General features: G+C 36.1%; 1 protein-coding gene across 2 annotated transcripts in view; it reads left to right on the top strand.

Moving 5' to 3' along the window:
* Window positions 1-8,577, top strand: part of drosha (drosha ribonuclease III) — a 65,371-nt gene extending 56,794 nt beyond the window's left edge. For both annotated transcript variants that reach the window (XM_081393057.1, XM_081393056.1), the window contains exons 26-31: window positions 173-314; window positions 1,697-1,779; window positions 3,623-3,726; window positions 5,622-5,714; window positions 6,320-6,366; window positions 6,681-8,577. In XM_081393057.1, the coding sequence (XP_081249183.1) occupies window positions 173-314; window positions 1,697-1,779; window positions 3,623-3,726; window positions 5,622-5,714; window positions 6,320-6,366; window positions 6,681-6,796 (585 nt within the window). In that variant the 3' untranslated portion in view covers window positions 6,797-8,577. The remainder of the gene's footprint in view (window positions 1-172; window positions 315-1,696; window positions 1,780-3,622; window positions 3,727-5,621; window positions 5,715-6,319; window positions 6,367-6,680) is intronic.
* Window positions 8,578-13,809: the final 5,232 nt, after the last annotated feature.

Raw genomic sequence — 13,809 nt, 5'->3', positions numbered from 1 at the left:
CAGCCCTACTATATAGTACAAAAAAAATCCAGCCACTTTAGTCACTGGTTGGCCATCCCACCCAGAACAAAGGGGGGCAACACTACAGATTGTGTTAGGGAATGATATAATCAAGATGATGAGATCTGTTAAGTCAGTTAAAGTATAAAATGTTGATTTTTGTGATTTTTAGCTCCTGCGCAGCTCTTTGGTGAATAACCGGACTCAGGCAAAGGTTGCAGAGGAATTGGGCATGCAGGAATATGCCATCACCAACGACAAGACCAAACGGCCTGTTGCCCTGCGGACCAAGACTTTAGCCGATCTACTGGAGTGTAAGTATGATATGACACTAAAATCAAAGCTCCTTTGCAATTATCTGCATTCAGCATATATATATATATTAGGGCTGTGTATTGGCAAGAATCTGGCGATACGATACGTATCACGATACATGGGTCACGATTCAATATATTGCAATATATTTCGATACTGTGCATAAGGCGATATATTGGGATTTTTTTAAAGTAAAATATATAAAAAATATTTTAAAAAAGACATGATGTGCATAAAAGTCAAAGAAGTTTACTTTAGGTAAACAATTCAGTACACAGAAAATCAAACTGCCAGTTTTGGATTGTGGTTCACAGGTTCTTAGTGAGCAAATTTGTATGCTCAAGTAGGCCATAATAAAAGAAAATAGGTACATAGCCCCTGTCACAATGCAAAACAACAACGTGAACTGGACGAAAATGAATGAAAGTGGATGAAAGTGAAAAAATTAAAGGTGTCATATATTGAAAACAAGTTTTATGTGATAAAAGATTTTAAAAGAACTGGATGCACGAATGAGGCGAACCACGCCGCACTAAACGCCTCGTGCCGCAGGACCTCCAGACGCGCGTAAACGCGTCTTTGTATTGACTTAACATTGAAATCACTCGCGCCAGATACTCTCTTCGCGTTTGGTGGGAACGATGCACGCGATTACATTTAGAAATAGACAAGCTTTGTTTCCAAATGCACCAAGCAAAGATATCCTTTCAACTGTATAAACTTTTATAAAACCAGCCAATATAATCACAATAAACACATCCAAAATGAAATATTCAACATATATATATATAACAACTGCACAACGTCTAATTTGTAAACAAAATGATTTACGCACTAAATCCAGCATAAAATCCGGCACAATTTGCATATGTCTAAACTCTCAAGACAGACGTCACATCCCGAACCTCACAGCAATTGGCTGGCGACTGTGTTTTTCGCTTGATATTTGTATAAAGGAACTGCCCAACTTTCTAGTGGTAGGGATTTAAACAACATAAACGTGAACCACTGTCTTACAGTCTTACCATGAATATTTTTGGACGTAAAAAAAAAAAAAATCGATATTGCGTTTTTGAAAATCGATACAGTATTGCAAAATAAAATATCGCGATACTCAAGTGTATCGATTTTTTCTTACACCCCTAATATATACATATATATACATATATATACATATATATACATATATATACATATATATATATATTATTTACTATAAATAATATAATAATTATCAGAGGAACGAAAAGTAAAATTAAAATTACAAGTGAAATCCTTACAAATCCCACAGAATGTTTCGTTATTTATTATATAAATGATTTTGTGCAAGCACTGTTATTTTGTTTAGTATTCCAAATATACTTTCTTTCTTTTTTCTCAGCATTCATTGCAGCTCTTTACATCGATAAAGACCTGGAGTTTGTGCACACATTTATGAATGTTTGCTTCTTCCCACGACTCAAGGTATGGCAAACTTATTTGGAGATTAACAAAGAATCAGGTTACTTGATATTTTTTACCCATATTCACACATCTGCAGTTATCTGGAGCACAACCTTATGATTTGAAATGTTTTGTTTCAGTTTTTCAATCTTGGAAAAATGTGGATAGCAACAATAGACACCTGGCACATTTTATTTCAGAATCATTATTGGCCAGTAGAGAGGAAAAGTAAAAAACTGTAGTATTTTATTTAAAATAAGATAAAGAACCTCACGTCACGCAGAGGCATGTTATGAAATGTTCTGTGTAAATTAAAGCATTTGTAGAGTAATTTACAACTGCTTTGAACGTGGCTCAACCAATCATAATCAAGGACCGGAACTATCCATTTTATGAATACTTTAAGAATAATGCACTAAGCTTTCAATCACAAATGAAGACATGAGCCAGAGAAAGAGAACAAAGAGGGCTTCTTTACTATTCATTGAATAAAAGTTAGTTTAGGAATAGTTGGGAAAGTGCATGATATACTAGGGTAGTCTGTCCATGTAAGCATTAATGCATCTGGAACACTGTAATAAGGCCATGTGGACTATGGGTCTTATGCGCCAGAGAAACAAGCATGCTGCTATCTTTAGAATTTTTTGTTTGAAGTTGAACTTCTGTTTTTGTGGTAGCTTTGTATTTCTATGGCATTCTGTCAAAGAGTAATTAGCTTGTGAAGTGGATTTACTTATTGTAGAGTTAACTGAAGTTATCATGAGCATTGTAATGTTTGAAGCGGATGTTATAACAAATGTCAGTAGATTTTAAAATTCTTGCGGCTCATTCATAAATTACCTTCATGCTGTGGAAATACAAACCGGAAGACAACACAACAAGTGCAGTGTTGAAAAGGGGCGGGGCTACATAATCTTGAACTTGTTTTATGTACATTTCTGCATATACCTATTTTCATAAGCTGTTAAAGAAATGTAGCATCATTAAGACCTAACATGAACTAACATTTAACAATGGACATAAGGGTTTTTTGGCCCTCACTCTCAGACCCCATGAAGGTTGCTGTCTAATTCGCACCCTGACCAAGATACAGTACATTTAGGGAAGCAGAAAATAATCTTATAAATGCACTTAAAAAATGCAGAATCAAATTGTTAATCGAATCACATTGAATCTAACAGAGAATCGTCTCGAATCTAATCATTCTGAATTTGCAAATATCATTCTTGAATCAAATCGAAAACCTATGAATCGCAAATTGAATCGATTTACTGTTTACCCAAAGATTCACAGCTCCACTACACTGTGTTTTCTATCTGGAAAAAAAAAAGGTGCCGTTTAAACAGGACATGGTCTTGTGTTCTAACCTGGCTGTTTTTAATTGTCAGAGTCTATTGCTGTGAGCACATTTTTAAGACACTGTGTCAAGTTAAAAGTAATAAATCACCCGATACAGCACTTGTGGTTGGGAAAAAGATGAGAACAGGGTACCCTGTAAATATGAAATTTGAATATTCACTTTTTAGTTTAAAGATCACTTAAAATATAATTAGCTAGCTTGCTACTCGCTTGCATAGACACACGGCAACACTGAACCAGCTTGCTGTAATTACTACGCATACACTGCAAAGTCTGTAGACACTGAGATTGATCTACAGGAATTCATCATGAGACGTATCTGGTCTTAGCCTACACATCCAAATCCACATTCAAAGCCTTCAGCTCTGCGCCAGTGGACATGTGCAGTTAGTGTCTGCTTTTGTCCGAAAATAACTGCTGTATCTTGTGATTGTTTTGTATTTGTATATAAAAATGTTTTATTTTTCAATGTACTGCTGTTTGACCAGTTTAATTATTGTTTCAGGAGTTCATCTTGAACCAGGACTGGAATGATCCAAAATCGCAGCTACAGCAGTGCTGTTTAACCTTGCGGACAGAGGGCAAAGAGCCAGACATTCCTCTATACAAGTAAGAAGCTTCTGTCCATAAACATCCTTTGATTCACCTCTTCATCTCTTTCCACCTTTGAGTGTCTGTTTTAAGAGATTTACTGTGAGCGCAAACAGTATCTGGACACAAAGGAATACACATGTGGCCTTAGAGAATGCAAATTACAGGAAAACAGGTCCTGCATTTTCACACGGCATGCTGCTGCACAGAAAAGACATGATCTGTATAGTAGCACATTCAGTCTATACGAACACCGTGCCATGCAAAATTATTCAAAGCCCTTTATTTTTACGCATTGTTTGTTGCAGCCTTATGCTGTTTTTTCCACATCAATTTACACTCTACCCCAAAATGATAGCAAAAACCAGATTTGTGATAACTTTGCAAATTTATTAGAAAGAAGAAAACTGAATCTGTACTCAAGCCCTTTGCTACACTTGTAATAAAATCCCATTTCTCCGGATTATCTTTGAGATGTTTCTACACTTTGAAAAGGTGTACACCTGTCTATGTAAGGTCTAACAGCTGAAAATACATATCAGAACAAAAACCAAGCCACAAGGACAAAGAAACTGACTGCAAAGCTCAGAGACAGCATTTTGTAGAGGCACAGATCTGAGGAAGGCTTCAAAAATGTTCTGCTGCATTGAAGTTTCCCAAGAACACAGTAGCCTCCATCATTCTTAAATGGAAGAAGTTTGGATGGACCAGGACTCTTTCTAGGACTAGTCGTCCAGCCAAACTGAGCAATCTTAAGAAAAGGGCCTTGGTAAGAGGTGACCAATAATCTGATGGTCAATCTGGTTGTCAGAGTTCATGCATGGAGATGGGAGAACCTTGCAGAAGGACAACCATCTCTGCAACGATCCAGCAATCCAGGCTTTAAGGCAGAGTGGCCAGATGGAAGCCTCTACTCCGTAATAAAAATTAAATCCCACTTTGACTCTGAGAATAAGATTCTTGGAATCGAGGCCTCGATTCGAATCGTCATGTCTGATGGAAACCAGGTACAGCTCATCACATTTTTAATACCATCCCAGAAGTGAAGAATGGTGGTGGTAGCATTATTCTGTGGGTGTTTTTCAGTGGCAGGAACTAGTCACAGTAGAAAATGCTGCTGAATACAGCAAAATACAGAGATATTAATGAAAACCTGGTCCAGAGTGCTAGAAACTGGGCCAGAAATTCACCTTCCGACAGGATTAAAACTGCAAACTCTATGAAAGTGGCCCAGACTTGAACCTAATCAAACATCTCTGGAGAGTTGAGACTTGCTATATAGTATATCACTATGTGATTATACTGAAAGGGTTCTCAACTCTGGCCCTCGAGGTCCACTTTCCTGTAGAGTTTTGCTCCAACCTTGATCAAACGCACCTGCCTGTAACTTTCCAGTAAACCTGAAGACCTTGATTAGCTTGTTCAGGTGTGTTTGATTAGGGTTGGAGGTAACCTCCAAAGTGGACCTTGAGAACTCTTGCTATCCTGTATGTATGTGGGATAAAGTTATACACTTGCGGGAGTGTATAACTTTACTGCAAGAGTGGTTGAGAGTGCTAGAGTGGTTGCTAGGGGTGTTGTGTAGTGATACATAGAACCGTTGGGTGAATAACCGTTTATTGTGAATAAAACACAGCTATTGACCAATCAGAATCAAGGATTGGAACTAACCGTTTTATAAACATTGGATATTCAATGGTTGAGTTGTGATACTTTTTCTGTAGCTTTAAGGCATGTTGTTATACGTTTACTTACATTTACTGCTGTAAAGCCACTGGACTGTTTAAAGTCCTATCCTCTCTTTTTTTTATTCTGATATAATAATAGTATAATGTGACCACAAATCCACTTAATTGTTCTGGTTAGATGGTTTGGCTCATCTCCAGTGTGATGCTCCTCATCTTGTTTTACAGAACACTTCAGACAGTTGGACCCTCTCATGCCAGGACCTACACAGTGGCAGTGTATTTCAAAGGTGAACGTATTGGCTGTGGAAAAGGACCAAGGTACTAATAATACACTTATTTAATACTTTGCCCTCATTGCTACATTGCTGGGTATCTCCTCTTATAAATGTTGGCAGTTAAAATTAAAACTGTTGGACGATAGATTTTCTTCATTCTTTCTGACAAACAACAAAAGATAATATGAAATACAGTATGTGCACTGTTTCTACATTTTTAAATTGCAGTTTACAGTGTTTATTATAATTATACAAACACTGCCCGTGTGAAAGCACAATGTGTGTGTGCTGCTCCCGCTCTGCATACGCACAGCTTCTGCGACACGCGTTACCTGTATCTTGTGAGCTCATTGGCAAATGCCAAACACTTTAAACTTTACAAAACATTCTAATTGCAAACCATGTCATCAGTTTTCCATGTTTGAAGGCTCTATAACCAAGAATTTGGTATTTAGATGCATTAAAATGTTTGGCCTCCCTTGAATTTTAATTTATTATATCTGGCTGTCAAGAAAAAGTGGATAAAGATCCCTACCATAGATTCTTTGGGTCATTAAATCCATGCTGGATGTAATCCTTTCAGTAGAATGATAATGATCAATTGTTTGAGCTACTAAACATTTATAACTTTCCATTTTATCCCAACAGTATTCAACAAGCCGAGATGGGTGCAGCCATGGATGCCCTGGAGAAATGTGGGTGATTTTGTGAAAAGCTTCATAAACATTGTCATTCTCTATCAATAATCACAGCTATTAATCATTCCTACATGAGAATGTTTCTTTTAAAACCATTTACAGTTTAGTGAAAATTACCACAGTGTCTTGTGCCAAATGACACCTGTTTGATGGGACGGGAGCAATGGACGTTACTTTTGCAATTTAATTTGGTGCTGCTAGTGGTGCAGAAATGACACTTTAGGTTTAAGTGCACTGTAGCAAACATGTAATGGAAATAATGTTACAGTGCAGATTTTCTAATGTACATGTTTTTTTCTTGTCTTCTGCAGATAACTTTCCTCAGATGGCTCATCAGAAGCGCTTCATCGAAAGAAAGTACCGGCAAGAACTGAAGGAGATGAGACGAGAGCGAGAGCGTCAGGAGAGAGATAGTGATGAAGGGTAGGGCAGCAGAACGTGAAAGAAAAAAGTAGGATGTTATAGGAAGGGAGTTGCATCCCTTAATGAAGGCTTAATTATCTTTCTTGGTTGTTGTTTTGTGTATAAATCTGCTTTGATTGTTAATCTAATTCACACTGTTGATATGTTTTAAAAAGAGAAAAAAATTGTCAAATAAACCAAACCATTAATATGTTTGATTGTGTGCGTACTGAAGCCTAGAATTGTTATCCTTGCCAGGTAAAACCTCATCCTCTCCTTGGGTCATTTTGACCCGAAATTCATTTTCCTTTCAGTTTTAAACATTGAGTGTTCATCGGAGTGGTCCAACACCTTGGGAGAATTGTTGCTCTTGAGCTTGGAATACACAATATTAAAACACTTTAATTTTTTTTACTGGTTTAAAGGAGTTTATGTGATTTGTAATAAAAATAGTAACAAATCCTTCCCTTACAGGTCAATTTGACCCCCATAGGAATTGGAGGGAAATGTTTATTTTTATTTTTATTTATTTTTGTCAAAACAAATCTATAATAAAAAAAAATCTGGCTCAATCCAGGACAAACAAACACACACCCACACACACACACAAATGAAGGCATGAGACTATAGAACATCCCCGATGCAGAACACACCTAGGAATTCCTATTTAAACTCAGTCACAATGCAGACTACACACATTGTGAAGTGGTTAGATTTGAACACAATGCACAACTTTTATTTTTTCTGCTGCCCACCTTACTAGCTTAAATTATTACAAATTCTGACACAAACCTAAACAATTCTCAAAATTAAAACTAAAAATGCTAAAACTTTACCAAAAGAGCCATGAAATGGTTTATATAATTTTTTTTAGATACTTTTTGAGCTGTTTTTTTGTATTTAAGTGAAATAATATGAAGTATTCTGAATTATTGATCAAATCGAGTAATTTAGAGGTAAATAAAACATCTCCAAAAAAATCTGTATTTGTATTGTTTGTGATTGTTTTATTTAAAAAATGTAAAAATAAATTATAAAAAATTATATAAGCTTTATGGACAAAAGTAGTGTAATTTTATGGCTTTGGGGTCATTCTGAACTGCGAGGGAAGGATTTGTTTCAGGTACAGGAGGAGAGGATAAGGGTTAATCATGAATCAAAGGTGAAGTGCTAACAGAGTGCATCATTTGGTCAAACAATCTTTTGTGGATCAACATGAAACAGTGATCATAATATAGAACAGAATTTGTTTTGACTGTGAAAAGTGTCTGTTACATGCCAACATGGAGACAGGTGAATAAAGGGGAGGAAAATCATTCCAGATTTTCTCTTTGTTCATGGTCCAAACACAGATTTTGCTAGAATCCTGTTGAATTTTTTCTTCTGGTGTTTACTTTTGGTCACTTCATGTCCATTTTTATGGACCAAAAAGATGTCTGATTGTCTATGTACATTCAAATTACACTTGACCACATAAATGTGCCTTGACAAAATGGACATAAATCGAATATACTGTTCCTGCACTGTATGCAGAAATTTGACCATGATTCATGAAAACAAAATTCATATTGGTCTGATGTTGGCAATGGAAGATGCTCATGCTTCCAATCACTGTCTGATACCCCATAGTTTAACACGTTGGAAAAATGCAAGTTCAACCATATTGGAAACATGTTGGATTAATTGACTTTTGTTCTTTTATTTTGTTTTATATCTGAAGAATGAAGTGTTGTAACAACAGTGATGATAGAACAGTGACAAATTCTCATTGAAAACAAACAAATATATATTCTTTTTTTCTCTCTCTCCAATGTCTCAACACTTTATGGAGTACTAATTCATTTAAATATTAAAGTGATGTATAGCATCATTAAGAAATAACATAATTTAACAATGAACAAATTGTATTTTATTAAAATAACATTAACCAAGATGAACGAATATATAAAAACAGATATTCATTAAATGCATAGTCTAGAATGTAGGCAAATACATGTTGTATGTAAATGGTAATGTAGTATATAATATTGTTGTAAAGCGTTACCAGTCACAAAATCACAATCCCCATAATAAACCATAATTCTCTTTTTTCGTTTTTGGAAGGTGCGAGTTTTGACGTCATTAATGACATTCGCTCTGATAAAAAAGAAAAAAAAATCTATAACCGTGGGTACATGGTACTGCATACCACAAACCTTCATATTTATCCACACTGAAAAACTGAGCCAAAGCCCAAACTTACGTTATTATTAAAATATAGCTTATCTGCAAGTAACCTGCAGTTACCATAGTGCATACCTTTGAATTTCACAGAGCACTTTTTTTCTCTAGTTTCTTGAAAATCTGTACTGGTGGTGTGGAAAGCACTATTAGACACGAAGAGGCTTGTGCTGCACAGACCCCTTGAGGAGTGTGCTGTAGGTTTATGCCCTTGTTCTTCTGCTGGCTGAGGTCCTCTGTTCTTCACTGTATGTAGGTTAATATTTTTAGCAGTGACCTATTTCTGATGGTTGCTTTATTCTAGTGGTTTTCTGTGATTAGACGAACCCTGATAAAAATTACCCTGGCTAAAATTACCACCACAAGAAACAGCGAGAACTTCTCTTTTACCAGTGGATGGAGTACTGTATTTTAGAATCTTGACATTGGGTTGCAGACTGAAATCTTAAATGTTTTATTTTTCAGTTTGACAGCGATAGCATGTTATAATCATTTTCACATATTTGCTCTATTTCTGATTATATTATGTTAAATTATTATAAAGATTTATGATTTATGGATTTTAAGATTTATGAATGCCTTTCAGCTGTTTGGGCCTTGGTATTATAGGTGCTGCTACCTATTGTGTTTAGGTTTGTTTCATTCGATTGTAAGTACCCTGTGAAGTGGACTTCACATTGTATTCCAACATTAATGTGAAATTCCAATCCGATGAAGTGTACGTTTAGTTTGAAGGGGAAAGGGGAATTTACACACCAGTTATTGTGCATCACACCAGTACTGCAAGAAGTTTCGCTACATGAAAGATAATGAGAATGAGTTAAGACTCCAGCATTTTCATTGAGTTTTATTAGTCGCATGTGTGGTTTGTATGCAGTTGTTTGCGGATATAAAGTGTGTGAAATCTGACAGTTACAATGCTATCATGGTTAAATATTAACATTAAAACAGATATTCATCAGTCAGTTTAGCACTTACAAATATGACAATTTTTATTAATTAAATTACGCCAAATGTTTCCTTTGAATCCTTCATTCAAGCCCTACAAAACATAGATCTCATCATTTTAATTTGTCAATAAAACTTTTTGTCCATTTACTGAAAAATCTACTTTTTTAAACTCCTCTTAGGCCATTGATCTGATTTGCAATTTGACTCACATCGTCTTGAGACCGTCATGACAAAAAGTTATCAACATATTTTAGAAGCATCTAAGCATTGCAAAGAGCCAATGAATAATTGGGGTGTTGCCTAATTTTGACTAATAGTCTTTTATATGCCGAATGCAAAAATGCTAGCATTTTCTTAAATTTCACTCAAATACACCTACAAACATGGCTGCCAGAGGCCAATCACTGTTAATTGCATCAATTTTAAATGGCTTACCATTACAAAAATAGAAAAGTTCCTACATAATATAAAAACATGGCCATGTACCAAAATTGTTGAGAAGTTGCTGCTATAATACGCAAATTGATTTTGATTTTGATATTTTATATTGAAATAGATTTGTTTGCTAATAAATAGGCTGTTGTGTCACCTGGGGGATCTCGGATCTTGCGATGAACGGTTTGCGGATGGGGCCAAATGGATATTAGCGTTTGTAAGATATAAGCAGAAAATCCTTCAAGTAGCAGGAGCGCGGTGCTGGGAACTTTTATTTGTATTGCTTATATCTAATCCAAGCAGGTGTCTTAGGGCTCTAGACATCGAATGATGCCGTGTACAACTACCATGTACAACTAAAAATGTTTGATTGTGAAGATTATAATGTGAACAAAATGTGAAACAATCATAAACTTTTGTTAGTCACAGAGCTTATTTTCTGTAATTGTCCAAAAGTCAATGGAAAAATCCAGAAAATTATTTTTGCAGAGTGAAACTCAGGGTTGGCCTACAAAAATATTTCATTATTCATCACTTGTTTCTACTGCATTGTATAAATATCCCTTTGCTTCCTCAGTTTAGTGTCTAATCTTGCTTTTGTTAAGATGGTATGTTTGCACATACTAGGATTATCCTCTTGTGTTTGTTAATAAAACGTCTGCAATTAGATCAATGACTGTAACTGATCAGACAGACAAATGTATCAAGTGGTTGTCCAGCTTATCCTTCTAATTTAATTTAAAGGTTTAAAGCATCCTCTGATGTAATTAGTACATGCCGATGGTTTTTGCCAATGGTGTTTTGTCTTTTTTTTATTTTTATTTTTTTATTGGCTCTTCAAATGATGTGATGATGGAGGATGACCTCCAATTCACTGCTCCCCAGAGCTCATCCCTGAACCACTCCAGCCCTGGAGCTCTCAATTTTCTTCACTACAGACCTCGAGCCAGCACACACAGCTAAGGGCCTCGAGCTACAGTAGCACACATGCCTACCATGAACCCTAAGCTTGCGCAAATGTCTACAACAGACCCTGAGCCTGCCATAGACCCTTACATACAACAATTTTATGATTAATATCATGCCTCCCCCCTCCAGTGCTACCAAACCAGGTGTTGTAGGCATTATCTTTAAAACTTGGTGACACCAATGACGCTGCTCTCAAATGTTAGTCTGGAGCCCTGTTATGCCCACCCCCATAATCCTGCTTGAGGTTGATACAATTCTCATTATCCCGGCCATAAAAGCAGGTTTTCCTCATTGTCTGATGGCACAGTCTGGCTTAATTAACTCTTACCCTTCCTCCTCCGCTGGTTCTGTCCAGCATGATAGACTCCCTAGTCCTGCCAAGACCCAGCCCCTCCTCCTTCTCTGGTTCCATCCAACTATGGCTCCATCCCTCCAGGGGTGATGAACACTCAGGGGACCAAGGACCTCCAGCTTCACCCACTCTATCATGGTTTCCTGCCCCGCCAAAACTTCTGTGATCTCAGATATCTTGTCTCCACATTGGCCCTTTAATCCTTCAGCTCCACCTTGGCTCTTCAGTCCCTCAGCTGCACTGTGGTCCTCTATCCTGTTGTCTCTACTGGGGTCCCTCATTCCCCAGTCTCCACTTTGGTCTGTGATCCCCTGGCTCCACCTCGGACCTCCATTCTTCTGGCTTCGTCTTGGGTCTCCAATCCTTCCAGAGCCATCCCTCTGGCTCTGCATTGGTCCTCAATCCCACTGGCTCAGTCTCAGTTTCCTAACTGGCCAGCTTCACCTTTGTCCAAAGATCTCACTAATTATTATTCTTGATTAATTGGGTCTTGATTAATTGTTGTAAAGTACATTGACTCAAGTAAACTCATGCTGTTTTTAATAGTGTTATATTAATAAATTTGACATAGACATTGAACCTACCATTAACTATTCGTAATGAAATTTCTCATTCTGCATAAGATCCATTTGCTGTATAAATGAGGCAGGGTTGAATGTCCTGAGCACATAGTGTGGGTATCCTTTGGTGACCCAGAGAGGATTTACAAGAGTGCATTTGTCAATGGATACTGTGCAAAGTCATTCCAGGGATTTCCAAGAAATTAAAATCTTTGGTTCATATGAACAGATGGAAGTTTTGTTTTGGCAACATTTTCTATGAAGACCATGCTTATAATGAATTATAGCTCCATTTACTTATTTATAAGGAAGTATTACTATTCTATAAATATATTTATAAAGACTCATTATAAGAAAAGTTAAAGTTACATTTATATTATTTTTATAATTACTTGTCATGCATTTGCTTTTTCAAAGTGCATACTCATAATCCATTATACACTGATTTATAAATTATCAAATATAAAATAGATCCAGAGACACTTGTTTGCTGTATTCCAATTAGTTATCAATTATGTCTTTAATGGCTAAGGTTTGCATTAAGGTCATGAATGGTAATTTTGATTTGTTAAAATCAATATCTCCTCAGCTGTATGCATGGTATTGCTTATAGCAGTTTGGAATTATACTTTTTTTTATTATTGTTGCAGTGTTTTGCTAGTATGTAACATTAAAAAAGGATACTTTTTTCAACTGCTTGTATTAATGATTAATGATTCATATTAATGTTTTTCCCCCAATTATTTTATTAAAGGAATTATTGTTCATTAGTTACATTTACAAGTAAACAACTTAAAATGTATAATGAGCCAATCTTCATGATTTCTTAACATTTGCTTTAAGAAAATTGCATCTTATGTTTTCACTTTACTTAAAGCCATCAGTGATGAATTTATAGAGGTTAGTAATAGTAACTGGATATTAATAACAATGTTTTCACTTATTTGACAAAAATAAATCTGAATTAGTAAAAAGTCATTGTAACTATGATACAATAACATTTTAGAAATGCTGGTTGCGTCTTTATAAATACATTAATGGAATCATACGACTGCCAAATTAATTCTTATAAATCAGTGTATAATGGATTATGAGTATGTGCATTGAAAAAGAAAATGCATGTAAATACCTATTATTACCATTATGAAGACTTTTATTATGACTGTACAGGAATGATATGTAAAGATGAGTATGTGGGATAGATTTCTTTCAAGAATGTGTGTGTGTGTGTGTGTGTGTGCTCTCAGTGGCTGAAGAGAACTGGAGGAAATGAATAGTGGGTGTGGATAAAGAGAGAAAGAGCCAGAGAAGGAGGGGTGAAGACAAATGTAACTGTCTCTGTAGCTCTGCCACAGTGTATTACAGAACAAAAACAAACCCAGACCGTTTTAGAGATGCACGGCTTGTGAATTCTCCTGTCATGCAGGTGTACACAGCTGAGAGAGACTCACCAGGGAAGACAGAGGATAAGGAACTAAGTGGAAGTGTTCATCACGGTATGCATTAATAAGGAAAGGGATTGGTTTGTTTCTTGATCATTCATTCACTGGA

Source organism: Scardinius erythrophthalmus, assembly GCF_964197995.2.
Source record: "Scardinius erythrophthalmus genome assembly, chromosome: 18".
Classification (NCBI taxonomy): domain Eukaryota; kingdom Metazoa; phylum Chordata; class Actinopteri; order Cypriniformes; family Leuciscidae; genus Scardinius; species Scardinius erythrophthalmus.
This window is presented reverse-complemented; position numbering and strand designations above follow the sequence as displayed.